At 41.8% G+C, this 14,464-nt stretch overlaps 1 protein-coding gene across 1 annotated transcript in view; it reads right to left on the bottom strand.

The window, feature by feature from the left end:
- Positions 1-14,464, bottom strand: part of LOC126175638 (potassium voltage-gated channel subfamily KQT member 4) — a 992,116-nt gene that overhangs the window by 135,903 nt on the left and 841,749 nt on the right. The window contains exon 12 of the mRNA XM_049922528.1: positions 13,540-13,841. Coding sequence (XP_049778485.1) covers positions 13,540-13,841 — 302 coding nt within the window. The remainder of the gene's footprint in view (positions 1-13,539; positions 13,842-14,464) is intronic.

Raw genomic sequence — 14,464 nt, 5'->3', positions numbered from 1 at the left:
GCATGTCTTGTGAGCCCTCAACACAAAGTGACTTTGCTCCTCTGTCAGCACATTCAGCAAGAATTTGGCTATCAGTCTCTTCATGGCAAATCTTTTGTCACAGTGGAATGTGCCGAAAAAGTGCTAATGCCCACCTTTTCTGCAGTTTCTCTGACAGTCACATGATTGTCCCACATCTCCACAGCATTCACTTTGGCAATGGCCTGGTCATTAGGGCATGTTGCCCGACAGGGGCGTGGCTCGCTTTCCATCGATATGCAGCCATCTTTGAACCACTTGTAGCACTACTTAATCTATATGATATCTACAGCATAGTCACCGAAAGCAATCTGAATCTTCGGAATGGTTTTCACCTGGCTGTCATCCAGTTTCTGGCAACATTTGTTGTAAAAGTGCTGCTCAAGTCATTGCGTCATTTTTACTGCAACGATCAATAGATGCGAGCACTACACACTACCTCACTCAGCTGCTGCTTGCCAGCAGCTGACGCAATCGACAGGTGGGAAAAAATTCACATCTGCGCAAAGGTTCATAGTCGGCACATGCAGCCATGATGGATTCAAATCTATCAGGCGTTCACAAAATAAATGGTCGGATACTTTTCTATCAGACGTCATATACTTTCATATCAGTCTCAGACCAACAGTCTTCAAGAACTGACACAACATGTATACTACCATGCCATTTGAAATACAGTACTGTATTTTGTACCTTTGAAGGTCACACCTCACAAAATGCTGATGGACATCAGTTTCAAACAGAATGAATGTTCAGTTATTTAGTACCTGCTATATGGTGAACTCTTCCATAAAGTTTGATATAGAGTAAATCCGACTGGTGCTCCATGTATAACACTTTTCCTTCTTGTCAGAGTATAAAGTGATCTACAACTATTTTCCAAATGATCAATCACAGGACAGTAGCTTCAGTGGTTTGCAAGTTCAAGCCTTCCAGAAAACTAATCAAATGAAATTCATTTTCTGTGCCAAAACTTGAAAGCTTTGTGCAGCTGATTATATCTTAGTATGTAAAAGATTTATATAATAGTTTATTATGTCAAGATTACATAATAATTGCATAATTCACATTATCGGTTGTATGTGATTAATTCACTGACAGCTCCATCATGATGTCTAAAAATTCACGTTACACACTCTGAACATCCTGAATATTTCAATGACTTACACATCATTTCATTATATAGTACATTCAATTTTTCTCAATGGGCTCATTAATACCTCCAACCACTGCAGACTTTGTTATTCTTCCAATGTATTTTTGCTGTAAAAATGTTTTGGGGGCTTACTTTTTCTGTTGCAAAATCATTTGATCTCAGTGAACATTCCCTGGGCATCAAAACTATTTCACTGCCTCAGTAAAATGTCAAATCATCAGCATAATTGTGTTCATAGGAACTTGCTTCTAGTTTTAGTTCGTTTCTTTCTTATTGGACTTGGACACTGGAGTAGCGACAGATTCATCAGGTTTAATGTTTGTCAGTAGAAACTCCTAACTTATACATTCTTTTCTTAGGCTTGGTTGAAGACGTTATATAATTACCTTGAAGTAAATATAGGGAATCGGACTGCTAATCCAGGTTTACCTGTGCTAAAATCAGAAAGCAGATGTAAAAATTGATCAAGGAACTTCATTTATTACAGAAAATGAGTATGGGGAGGTGGGAATGAGATACTATGAGAAGAATTTAAAAAAAACAATGAAGGACAGAAGTAAAAGAAAAGTACCTAGAGCAGACGACATTTATTTAACGTTACTGGGATCCTTGGGAGAACATATCACCACAAAACTACTCTGCCTGTGTGGGAGATGTATGAGATACCCAAAATACTCTCACAGACTTAAAGAACAAACAAACGAACACTATCCAAACAGCCTTGAAGGCCTGAAGGCCCAACGGTAACGACTGGCTGCCATGTCATCTGCAGCACGTTGGCATCACCAGACGTGGATACAGAGGGGCATGTGGTCAGCACACCACTCTCACGGCTGTTGTCGGTTTTCGTGACCAGTGTTACTACTTCTCAGTGAAGTAGCTCCTCAATTGGCCCCACAAGGGAAGACTGTACTCTATTTGCCAACAGCTCTCGGCAGACCTGGACAGTGACCCATCCAAGTGCTAACCAAGATTGACAACGCTTAACTTCAGTGATCTGATGGGAACTGGCTTTACCACTGTGGCAAGGCTGTTGGCCAACTTCCAGGAAAATACTATAATTCTGATTCCAAATAAGGCAGCTGCTGGCAGATGAGTATATCAATTTTATACAATTACTTTTCCTCTTTAAGCAGAATTTAATGCTGTTCTTTATGTTCAGCGTAAGTTTATTGCTTGATGACCAATCATAAACACTATTCATGTTTTTACCTGCTTTCTCTACTAGAGTTTTTGTTGTTTACAATATCGCAATCATCAGCAAAATGAACTTTTTCCCCTTTGTCTGAAAAGTCAGCGATGTATATCAAATACAACACTGGTCCTACGGTGTAATTATGAGGAAGAAGTAGGTTCTCGTAAAGAATAATTAAAACAATACCGCAGTTATTGAATAAATCATAGACTACATAGGATTAGAACAATGAGGAAATAAAAGCGTAAGTTTCTCTGTAAAGAAGAAAATTACTGTTACTGAATAAATAACGCGACCTCAACCAGCTCTTCCAACTACGTGAATTAGGCAGTTTCCAAGGGCGCCGAAACTTGGGCAGTGCCAAATTTTGGGTGGCACTATAGAAATATTTAATAAATTTTCTGTCTGTTTTGTCACTGGCGATTTTGCCTTATGAGCAGCATAATATAAAGAACAACCAGCTACATGCACCACTGCTTGGCACTGACATAAAATGCACATGTCATGCCCTAATAAGCAGCAAGTGTGTCCGAGAGTGCATCCAGAATCTGAGCTAGGGTAGGACAACTTAATTTAGTTTTGTGGAACAGGTAGGAGTAGTGATAACAAGCACAATTTTTTACAAAATAAAACTCAGAACGACTGAAAAACTTTGTTTGTTAATCACCATAAAACTAAGGTATGATCTAAATCTTTCCCAGTGAATCAACTGTTTGTATTGCTCTCTGGTGTCCAATCAGGTTTCGTCGTTCACGAAAAATGATATTTTGACTGTACCTTGTAATAGTCTACAGGTAATGAGCCATCTTCGTTACAGTGTGCCTCCTTTCTACTGTCATCACATTCCCCTCTTTCCCAAGGCCAATAGAGTAGAAGAATAGAAATCCCTTCCATCACTACCCAGCATGTCGGGTGTAATGGTGGGAAACAAGATCACCGGGTGCTGGGAATGAAATCCGATCGCTCAGTGCTTCAGGCACAGAAGCCACGGTTGGCCGACATTGTGACTTCAGCCCCAAAATGACTAACCTTTCTGAATTTGTTCTCATGTCTATGTTCCTTTTCTTCAGAGCTGACAAGAGATGAAACAGACAGCTGTTTGGTTGGATATCGAATACCAGGCGTCTCACCATCCTGTAAACTGGCCGAATACTGCCACGGAGTGTGTCATAACATGTGGGTCTAGGCAGTTCCCAGAGGAAAGGTGCGAACAATCGAGTGGATTTGGGTAATTAGGGGCACTGTCGTAATCAAGTGAAGTGATCAAATGACACATAGTTCGACTTTATTAGTGGGGGAGGGTGTTTTAAACTCATACAGGAACTACTGGTAATACAACATAGGTACACCTCCAGGCAACTTGGAGCGCTGCAAGTTAATCGGTCCATCATCTCGTCTTAGTGGGTGATTTCAGATCGTCCATATTTGTTTTTTTTTTTTCCTTGTAGTAAACAGAAGCTTGTTTTATCACTCGTGTTCCTGATTGCGACTTATTCAGAGTAAGTTATTGCTCTCTTTGAAATGAATTGTAAATGTGTTGTTCACAACCATAATATTGTCTGGAGTAAATGATTCCATATTTATTATTGTTCCCTATAAAACAGAAGCCAGTTTCATTGCATGATGTTCTGTGCACTCATGTATTTTGCTGTTGACTATGCATCTGTGTGAACTGCTCAGTTAAAACGCAGTATAAGAATATTGATTGTATTCTACTTTATTTTTGTTCCCATACATATTTCGTACTTTCTCATAATTAATGGAGAACTTCATGCTAGGAGCATTTGACAGAAATGGTATTTAACTTCATTATATCTTGTCGTGGAATCAGCATGTAATTCTGCATTGAGTGGAGTTGCTTCTTACATTGACATGATTTGTAGTATTAGTGAAGAATTCCGTCAAAAGATGCTAACGTGGAGCTCTCCATTAAATCTAACAAAGCACGAGAAACAAAAATAAAGTACATAGCATATAATAAGTTCATAACCTATAATACAACGCAATTAAGTCGAGCAGTTCACACATTGGTTCATAGGCAGTAACAAATTGGGAGGAGGGGCTACATGAGTCTACAGAACACCATATGATGAAACCAGCTTCTGTTTTATATGAAACCAAACGAATATACAGTTATTTACTCCGCACAATATGCGAACAAGAACCAAGAAAAATACGAATAATGTACTTGCAATGCAGTTCAAAGAGTGCAATACACATAAGAAGTCATAACACGAACACAATGCGATGAAACCAACTTGTCTGTCATGTCATGTCAGATGATTTTTAGGTTTTGACATGTAATTAAGGGCAGTTATTCGCACATGATAATGGCCAAACGGTCGAAACTCCAATATTGGGGTTTACAAATTATTTTAAAATCAACGGAGGCAATGACGACAGTTACAAAATTTTGCACGACTGAGAACCCCAGCTACGAGAAGTTAATCTTGTTTTTTGATTAAGATTTCTCGAAGACATTACTTTGCAAGGGCACAAAAACCTTTTGGTTTCAAGACATACGCTTTACTACAAGACTACAAGGTATACCCATAAAGAACAAACGAAAAATATTGTCATCTAAAACGCGTATTTCAAATTAAAAATGCAGATTTTCGGACTGTAGTTCCTTGTATTCAAAATTCACTGCCAGGCCACTTGGAGCGCTGCTGTCATTTTCTGTTTCCAGTCATAACATGGGCCTTGCACGTCTTACATTTTGGAATTTTTTGGTTGATTACAGTATTTAATTTGTTCGTTTTTACTTGTTGTTTTTTGAACTTACTACTGAAAATAATCTATTGGTTTCATGATAAAGAAAATTTTGATGTAAACAGTGACAATAATAAGTTTGCCATTTTGTTGTTGTACGAAATTCAAATTTTCCGAGCGGAGAAGGTAAAAAAGCTGTTAGTTATTAGCTTGTCTTTTCTTCTTTTATTTTGAATTGTTTTGTTACACTGACGAACAACTGACCATACCCATAGATATGATGATTAATATCGTTAAGTGGACACCTATTTATCGAATACTTGGTTTAATTAAGCTTGATTGGGATGAAAATACGTAACCTGCCTCATACCCAATGAAATATTTTTATTTGTCTAACGTGTGCTTCAGCTATGAAAAATAATTTGGAAATGAAATATCCACATAAATTACAAGCAATTAATAAAGGTACAGCCACTGTCACGGCTACACAGTCTTTAGTTATATATGGTACAAGGTAGCCTTCAAAACCAACAGAAAAACAGTAGATTATGACAGAATAGATTGAAAAAAACTGTTTTGGAAACGATACAAAAGCCAAAAAATATCATTATTTAATAGCAGAAATGATTACATTAGACAGTGATCCATTCGCGTCTTAGAAAGTACCAGATTTAAAAGATCTCTGGAAGAAGTTTTATCAAACTGCAGATACATTTCCCAAACAACAATTCCTGACATTTGCGACAGAACTTACGTGAAAGCAAAAATTCTGATATATGGACCTGTTTTCTGACGTTCACAACTTAATGGTTGTCTTCTGAATTCAAGCTGAACATATAGTTCTTGCTTTGAAGTCTTTTCTAGGTTCTTACAACGTAGATGATATTGTAAGTGTGATTAATACTAGTGCAGATCGATGGGACATTGACCAAAGCCAGTTCGCTTCAGATGGTCGTAATTGGGTAACTGAGTGTCCAGCTCTAAGTAGCAGGAATGATCACTACTGGTAGACGCCTCGCGATGCACTTCAGTTATTCAAGCCTAGCTCCAGAAAAACTATAGCTGATTCAAAATGACCTAAAGGTAGCGGAACATCAGTTGGTACAAGATATCAGAACGATGTGGAATTCCACATCTTATATAGTAGAGAGCCTATTGGAGCAAAGATGGGCTATGTAGCTATATGTGGCTGACCATGGTACGCCTACATCTCATCAGTGGTGTTGGATGGAACAGGGGGTAAGGTTTTGAAGCCCTTTCAAGACATAACCGAAAATAAGTTCTTATCTGTCCTGCATATCCGAAGTAGTACCACATATTGTGTTGTTAAATAAGTGTTTAGGCAATGATGAGAACGCACAAAGACCCCTGACTTGCCACACATGAGGGTGTTGTTGAAAGCTGAACTAGGAAGCCGGTCCAGCTCCTTAAATGAAGATTCACAGTTCTTGACTGCAATCTTTCTATACACAAAATTCAAGGCAATACTACTCTTGAAGCTGAAATCTGAAAGAGTTCGAAGGAAGATCGTGCAAAGAATCTTCCACCAGTAGTAGTCCATCCACAATGCCTACTAAAATAAGGAGAGTGGACGACACTGTAATTGGAGCTCAGTTCCCTAATTTGTCTCTAGTTGAGTACAACTACTAATTTATATATTTCATTTTTTTAAATGAATAATAAATGGTGATTTGATTTAAAACGATTGTGGTTGTATTTATGTTTAGGATATCTCACGTGTAGATAAAGTAAAGTCAGTTACATCAGAGTTTCATAATTTATTGAAAATCCAATATCCACCAAATACTGACGTATCGTCCAGTATCTGACTGGAGAGCAAAGTTAAGCCAGATAACAGATAATTGATGCATATTCGTTTCATCTCTAATGGCGACTATTATCAACAAAGGAATGGCGTCGCCGTGAGATGCCCTGTATCATAGAGGATACTGAAGAAAAAGCCCTAGATAAATCTGAACTGAATCCCACATGCTCAGATACGTAGATGACTCACATGTGGTGTGGTCACATTGGTGTTAAAGGCTTCAAGAGTTCCTCCAGCCACCTCTCTGCTCCCTAGCATCCAATATGACGAGGATCTGGAAGGGAATAGAAAATCCAGTTTTTGGACGTCCTAGTCAAGAGCAAAGAAGACGACATATGGGACACAATGTGTAGGCTACAGAAAAGTCATCCATCCTAGTATGTACCAGCATGCCTCCAGCTGCCATCATCATTCACGGCTCTAGAGTGTGTTACGACTATGTGGACTTCGCTAGTCCATAGGACCAGTGCACTGTGAGACAAAGAAGGCCTACCAAGGCAGCTTATTCACTTTGAGGATGTATTCGAGAAGAACGGATATGATGGGAGACAAATCTGAGGTGCCTTTGGACAGGAGGGGCAGGCCATGTACATAAAAACTGACGAAGAGGATGAGGCCATGGCGTAAATGCTGTAAGCCGGCAAAGGCTCTGAGCACTATGGGACTTAACATCTATGGTCATCAGTCCCCTAGAACTTAGAACTACTTAAACCTAACTAACCTAAGGACATCACACAACACCCAGTCATGCCGGCAAAGTATCAAACAAGAGTGGTGGAATCTTGGCTCAACGTAACATTAATATTAGGTATGGTGAAAGATGACTTGTGGCTCTGTAAACCGGCTGTCTACTGTATTCCATGCCAATGTGGTAACACGAGCTTTTTAAATAAAACAAACTTTATTAATATTCTACAGCTTTAGTCTTGATGTCAACATATTTGTTTCACAACTTAGTCACCCTGGGGACGAACACATTTCTCCCAATGAGACACCAGTTTTTTGGTACCGCCAGTGTAGAATTTTTGAATTTGTTGTGGGAGTCTGAACCTCACCTCTGATTACACAACTTCATCATCGTCATAAAGAAGTCCTCGAACATGTTCTTTAAGTTTTGGAAACAGATGAAAATCGGATGGAGCTAAATCTGGACTGCATGGAGCATGATCAACGGCAGTGAACCCGAGGTGTTGGATTGTCTGTAAAGGTCGCAGCATTCATGTGTAGTCTGGCATTGTCATGTTGAAGGAGAGAGTGCTCCATATGTGCACAAATTCCTCAAATTCGTGCTTTCAGTTTTCTGAGGATATCACAGTATCTTGAGGAGTTCATGCCTTGAACATGCCAGAACACTGTGAGCATGATTTTGCCTGCTGATAGCATGGTCTTGAACTTTTTTGGGGTCTGTCTCTTTTGTGGTGGAGTTTCATTGATGCTCTCTGTTTTCGGGATCAAAATGGTGATCCCAGCTTTCATCACATGTCACAGTGTTGTTAAGGAGCCCATCCTGTTGTAACAGCGATCAGAACAGTCGCAGGGTTCTAGTGACGGAAATGCGGCGGGACCTGTAGAGCGGCCCGTGAACGACAACACAACAGGAGAGGACAGACACGACCAGTGAAGGACCTTACGACACAACAAGAACAGACAGCAGAGTCATGAACCAAACAAGACAATCACGCCCACTCGTAAACAAAACACGAAAGTCAATGCGCTGTCTAATGCGAGGTGAAATGTACTGAGATGCACACAAGGTTAGACTGGCAAGCTGAGGTTTTTTTTTCCCTTTATTGTGATTTCATTCCCCTGCCCCATATGGGCAGGGGAGAGCTGTCAGCGGCACAGTCCGCTGCTTTTCAGCCGAGTGACATGACAACTAAAACAAGAATAAAATGTTACATAAATAAGGCGATAAAAAAGGGGAACATAAAACAGCGTAAGTGGAGAAAATGGAGATAAAAATACATTGACATGGAGACATTCATGGGGACAGTTAAAAAAGTCACCAGAAATTTAAAAAGCACAGTTGGCGATTATTAAAACACAGAGAATAGACTGGATGCACATGCACAGGTTAAAAGTCGGCCACAGTATTAAAAACACTCCAGAACAACACACTTAAAACCCATTTGGAGCACACACGACGAAGAATAAAACTGCCAGGTGGGACCTGCCGAGGGAAAGGTCAGAGAGGATGGAAAAGGAGGGGAGAGCAAGGGGCAACAGGGGAAGCGGCGGGATGAAGAGAGTGGGCGTCAGCGGGTACACTAAGAAGCAGGAGACACGTGGGGCAGGAGATGAAGAGGGAAGACAAGGCAGGAGGGAGTGCAGACACACTGAAAGGGGGCACAAGAGAGGGAGGGGGAGTAGGAGGGGGCAGCCACTCAGGAAGAGGGAGGGGTAGGCTGAGCGACAGGCAGGCGCTTCAGTACTCGATCGAGGATGCCGCCATTGGCCGCTGCAAACACGTGTTCCTCTGTGGCGCCCTCACTCTAAATGCGGGCCAGAAGGCGCACGCCGCCACAGCTTACGGCGCGATGGTACAGAGACCTCTAGGGGTCTTCGACGTCCATGACGTCTGGCGGGGATTCAAACTCCGCGGCATGCGTTACCAGACTTACCATCAAAACACAAAATAAATTGTTGACAGATGTCTAATCACGTCAGGAGTGAGCGTTCGAGGCACCCATCGCGCACATAGTTTTCTGTACTGTAGTTCTGCGATGATGGCCTGTACAGGCTGTCGTGATGTGCCATCCTTACCTCAGAGCTGTGTCTGTGTTAGCCGACTGTTTTCTCTGATAAGTTGATCAACTCGATTACACCGAGTCTCGTCGGTTGCCGTAAGCAGTCTTTCATTCTCAGCTCTGTCACACGTGTTGAGGTTAGCGCCACCTCATCAGGAGCATGAACAACCAAACGCTGCACTTCATGGACGTCGGTACAATCATCACCATACACAGCTTTCATTGTTCTATGGAATTCAAATGGAGGCTTGTTTTCAGAGGTTTGAAACTCAATTACAGGAAACAGTTTCTCACACACTGGCATAGTTACGTTACACGTCGTCATGTTACAAGCTACGATTCAGTGCCCTCTAGCGGCAGAGAGTTGCAACTTTTGTCACCGAATCGGGAAAGTCGGCCGAGTAATACGCTTGACATGTAATACGTCAACTGATTTTGAGAACAAAGTAAAACTTTCAGAGGAATTACTTCTGAGCACGCCCTTGTACATCAGGCAGGGGGTACTGACATTCGAAGAAAGGTTTCAGGCGCACAGGAGAGACGCGGTACTCAACAAACGCACAAAATCTTCAGTTGCGGATTGCAGCATAGCTACAGAGGACTCAATGAAATATGAACAAAATGAAGTGCTAAAACAGACCTTGTCGTTTTGCGACTGTGATTTAAAGGAGGTTGTCGAGATACGAGCGGCCAATGGACTGTACAATAGAGACAGTAGCTTTGCCCGCATCTCGTGGTCGTGCGGTAGCGTTCTCGCTTCCCAAACCCGGGTTCCCGGGTTCGATTCCCGGCGGGGTCAGGGATTTTCTCTGCCTCGTGATGGCTGGGTGTTGTGTGCTGTCCTTAGGTTAGTTAGGTTTAAGTAGTTCCAAGTTCTAGGGGACTGATGACCATAGATGTTAAGTCCCATAGTGCTCAGAGCCATTTGACAGTAGCTTTACTCTCAATAAAGCGTTGGAGCCAGTGATTAGACAACTGAAGTCGCAACGTCGGCCGAGAGTAACTTCCGCACCCGATGAGGGAGGGCAGAAGCACTGGCATGACCGCTCAGCACTAGGCTTCGGGTCCCTCCACAACTGCACCGATGAAATTTGCGGCCTGGTAATGAGGGATAACAGACGCGGAGCAATCACGATAAAAAGGAGGCGTTCATTCAGTAGGTATCACCAGAAGATGATGACAAGGAACGCTGTCAAAATACCATGTTTCGTAAACGACTGCACTCATCAGGAGCAATACAAACACCAACTACATTAATGCTGCCGCTTTATGGTAGGTACCTGCTCTCTAGAATGAATTATCTGGTAGAGAGATTTGTTAATACCTTTTTGGCCCACAGGTAACGATCTGAAATATGTGAATACTTTCTACATTCATACGTTTAGTTGTTTTGACGCAAGGAAAACATTGTGAATTGAAGGTACAATGTTACTGCAAGCTTTTAGAACCTAGAGGTATTTGGAATTTCAATTCCAATAAAAAGAGCGGAGAAGGCGAAGTAGTTTTGAGCTTTCACGACAGGTAGCTCTGGATATACCAGTTCTGAGTCGATATCCAGTACATGTTCATTTTTTTTTTTCAGACTTGCATCAAATTCATTCATACGTCCGTCCGTGTGGTGGAGTAGGTTGAGAATTCCGTTTGAGAATATTTTAATTTTTGTTAATAGGGGTGGAGGAGAGGGAAATTGTTCTCCTCTGTAATTCGCTGCGTACACTACTGGGTGTGCCTGACTACGGCTTTAATATATCACGCCACGCATCATTTCTCTGCCAACAAAGCAGAATGGAGTGCAGCCCAGCTACTGGTTCTTATGTAATTGTTTAACTCTTAAGAAGATACGGACGTGTGATTTAAATTTTGGACGTGATATCAGCGAAATTTTGTGTTGTAAGACATATAAGTCATTTTACTATATAGTTACTGATCACTGATAGCATTCAGTAGTCGATTAAGGTGCATTAGCGAAATGTAGTTCCAGACTTCTCTGAGAGCCTTTTGTGGCGCGTTAGCTCTTGCCTTTGAACATTTGTAAAAAAGGTTTTCAATTATTTGCAAATTCTTGTGAGATTTGAAATTATGACTTTGTTGTTAAGGCTCGATCGTTTGGAAAATAAAAAATTAAAACTTGGAAAATTCTACTTAAGGTGGCTTCATGAATTACGCTTCACCAGACATACACTAGTATAATTCATATACGAGCAGATGCAGCAAAAGGAAAAACCTCTATAACTTTCGTGCCACAATTATTTCTTGGAAGTCTGTGGCTTTTTTTACTTCAAATCGTTCACGTTCTTTCAGACTCAAAATTGGGTAGCACGCCATGTCGCTTAGGATATAGTCTCTAAAAGAACCTTGGAATATGTCTAGCGTAGAGCTCTGACAAATTAACTTGGCCAGTGTGCAGAAGAAGCACGTGCTCCTCCTGACCAGTGGGAGATTTCATCCAATTATTGAGAACGGGCGGCCGGAACAGCTTAATGATAGCTGACGACCTGTTCACTTCAAGTGTTGCTCTCTCTTTGTTACGTAGCAGGGCATCGCAGTCTTTGAGTATTACAGGTGCAGGGAAAGACCTTTATAATTAGGCACGCGGGATTATATGCAATGCCATTAAATTTTTGTCGGAAGAGACAAAAGAGGTAGCAAAATATCATTAAAAAGTGTGCTTGACAGTCTTGCATGAACCGCTAGCTATTCCAGTAGCACAATTAAGAGAGTAAAAAAAGAGCTGGAAAATGCATCTACAAGTACTTCCCAACGAATTATTTCAAAAAAATCGTGGAGGGGAGAAAAAAATTTTATACTAGGGTAGGCTGAAAAGTAATGCCACATGCTTGTAGAACACAAACAAAAACAATTACGAAGATAGGACAAAAAGTACATTAAAGCACAATTCTTAAGTTTCAGAATCACATATTTATTTTTCAGCCTAATCACCGTCAAGACTGAGACATTTCTCCCAACGTAATAAGTTTTCTTATTACGTCACTGGAAAATTCTTTCGACTACCATTCTGCTTTCAAAGTCTGTTAAATCCCGTTGTGGGGCCATAATCAGGTCGGAAACCTCTTCACCTGAATCACCTGAGTACAAAAGACAGCTTCTCCAATGCATTGCCTTTTTATACCTTGTATACGCAATACTACCGCTACTGAAGTATGTGCATATCACTATCCCATGACTTTTGTCACCTCAGTATAAAACTACTGTTATTTATTGGGAAACTAAGACGTAAAATAATACTGCATGTGTGAAAACCTGGTCAGATGTAGGAGCAAGTTACATAAATAAATAGATAAGTAAAAAATAACCTTTCTGACGTTCTTAGTTGGACCTTTGAGTGCTTCGGAAATTTTGTGTCAATCGTATCTGTTTTGCTCTGGCATGAACACTGTTGATTTCTTGGATCCCACAAGTACTTACGGTATCTATATTCTTTTGTCACCAACATTAAAGTCTCTCTGGCTCATTCCATCGCTAACGCAACTCATGTCAAAAGAAAAAAAAGGTTCGGAGCTAAAGCTGCAGACCAGTGATCTTTGCAGCATGCCAATGCTCTGACCACTGCTCTCCCAGAAGCGAACAGGACGGGAACTTCCTTTGACGATTCGCTGACAGACATGAGTAACCACCAGCTAACGCTACAGTAACACGACCGAATGGCGTTCACTAGCAGATTGCCTGCCATTTAAACCAGAGACAATTCTTGTTCGCTGGTGGTGTTCGCTCGTGTTCGCTCGTGTTCGCTCCGGTGTAAACCAGGCTTGTGGATAACAATAATCAGTTGTTGTTGTTGTTGGTGGTGGTCGAGAGACCACTACAAGGCAAATCTTAAATGATTTGTTATCTCACTACAGATTAAGGAGCGGTGTGTGCTGCTTACCTGAGGGTGACGCGCTTCCGGATGCGGTGGCTGAGGTCGGAGTGGCCGCGCTGCATGGTCCGCACCACCGCCGTGACGTCGGTGAAGCTCTTGGCGATGGGCGTGTTGGGCTCCGACGCCTGCTTGTCGATGAGAATGGGTTTGGGGCGGAGCGCGGGTGTAGGCGGCGGAGCGGGCGGTGGCGCGGGGGCGGGCGGCGGGGGCGGGCCCGAGTCCGTGGGCAGCGGCAGCGCCAGGAGCCGCTTGCGGTCCTCCAGGTACATCTCGATCAGCTGGTCCAGTTTCATCTCGATGTCGTCCACCTGCGGCCCGGTCACGGACAATTCCAGTTTAAGGCTTACAACAGCGTGTTTAAGAAGGAAGTATGTATGGTATATGAAACGAAATTTGTGACTGGATTGAAGATTTCCTGGTAAAAAAGACGCAACAAATTCTTTTGGATGGTGAGTAGTCGGCAGAAGTAGAAGTAGCTTGAGGCGGTCCCCAGAGAACTTTATTGGGTTCTGTACTAAGGCTTCATTTTACTTGTCGGGTGGGACCTATTACGGAAAATTTTCTGATAAGTAACTCTAAAAAATAAGTTTTACATCAATATTGGAATTAAGAACCTACAACGCAGCAATTAAGGTTTAGTCAGTAAAAAATTCTGCTTGCCCCGATAGCCCTGTGGTTAACGCGCCCCTTCTGAAATTTTGGAATGCAAGCCTTCTTCGGGTCGACTCCGCTTCGCGGACTGCTGTTGAGGCAGACGGCTTGGATGTGGCTTTTAGGTGATTTCCCATATCCAGTTAGGTAAATACCAGGCTGGTACCCTCTTTCCACCTCATGTCATTAAGCTGTTCTTGGGTATCACAAATGGTAGAGGACATACCAGCGAAAGGCAAGGTCCCAGTATAGAGTGCAGACGTGCACAAACTCCACCCGT

This window comes from Schistocerca cancellata, chromosome 3, assembly GCF_023864275.1.
Source record: "Schistocerca cancellata isolate TAMUIC-IGC-003103 chromosome 3, iqSchCanc2.1, whole genome shotgun sequence".
Classification (NCBI taxonomy): Eukaryota; Metazoa; Arthropoda; class Insecta; order Orthoptera; family Acrididae; genus Schistocerca; species Schistocerca cancellata.
The sequence above is the reverse complement of the archived record's forward strand: the minus strand, read 5'-3'. Positions and strand labels throughout refer to the sequence as shown.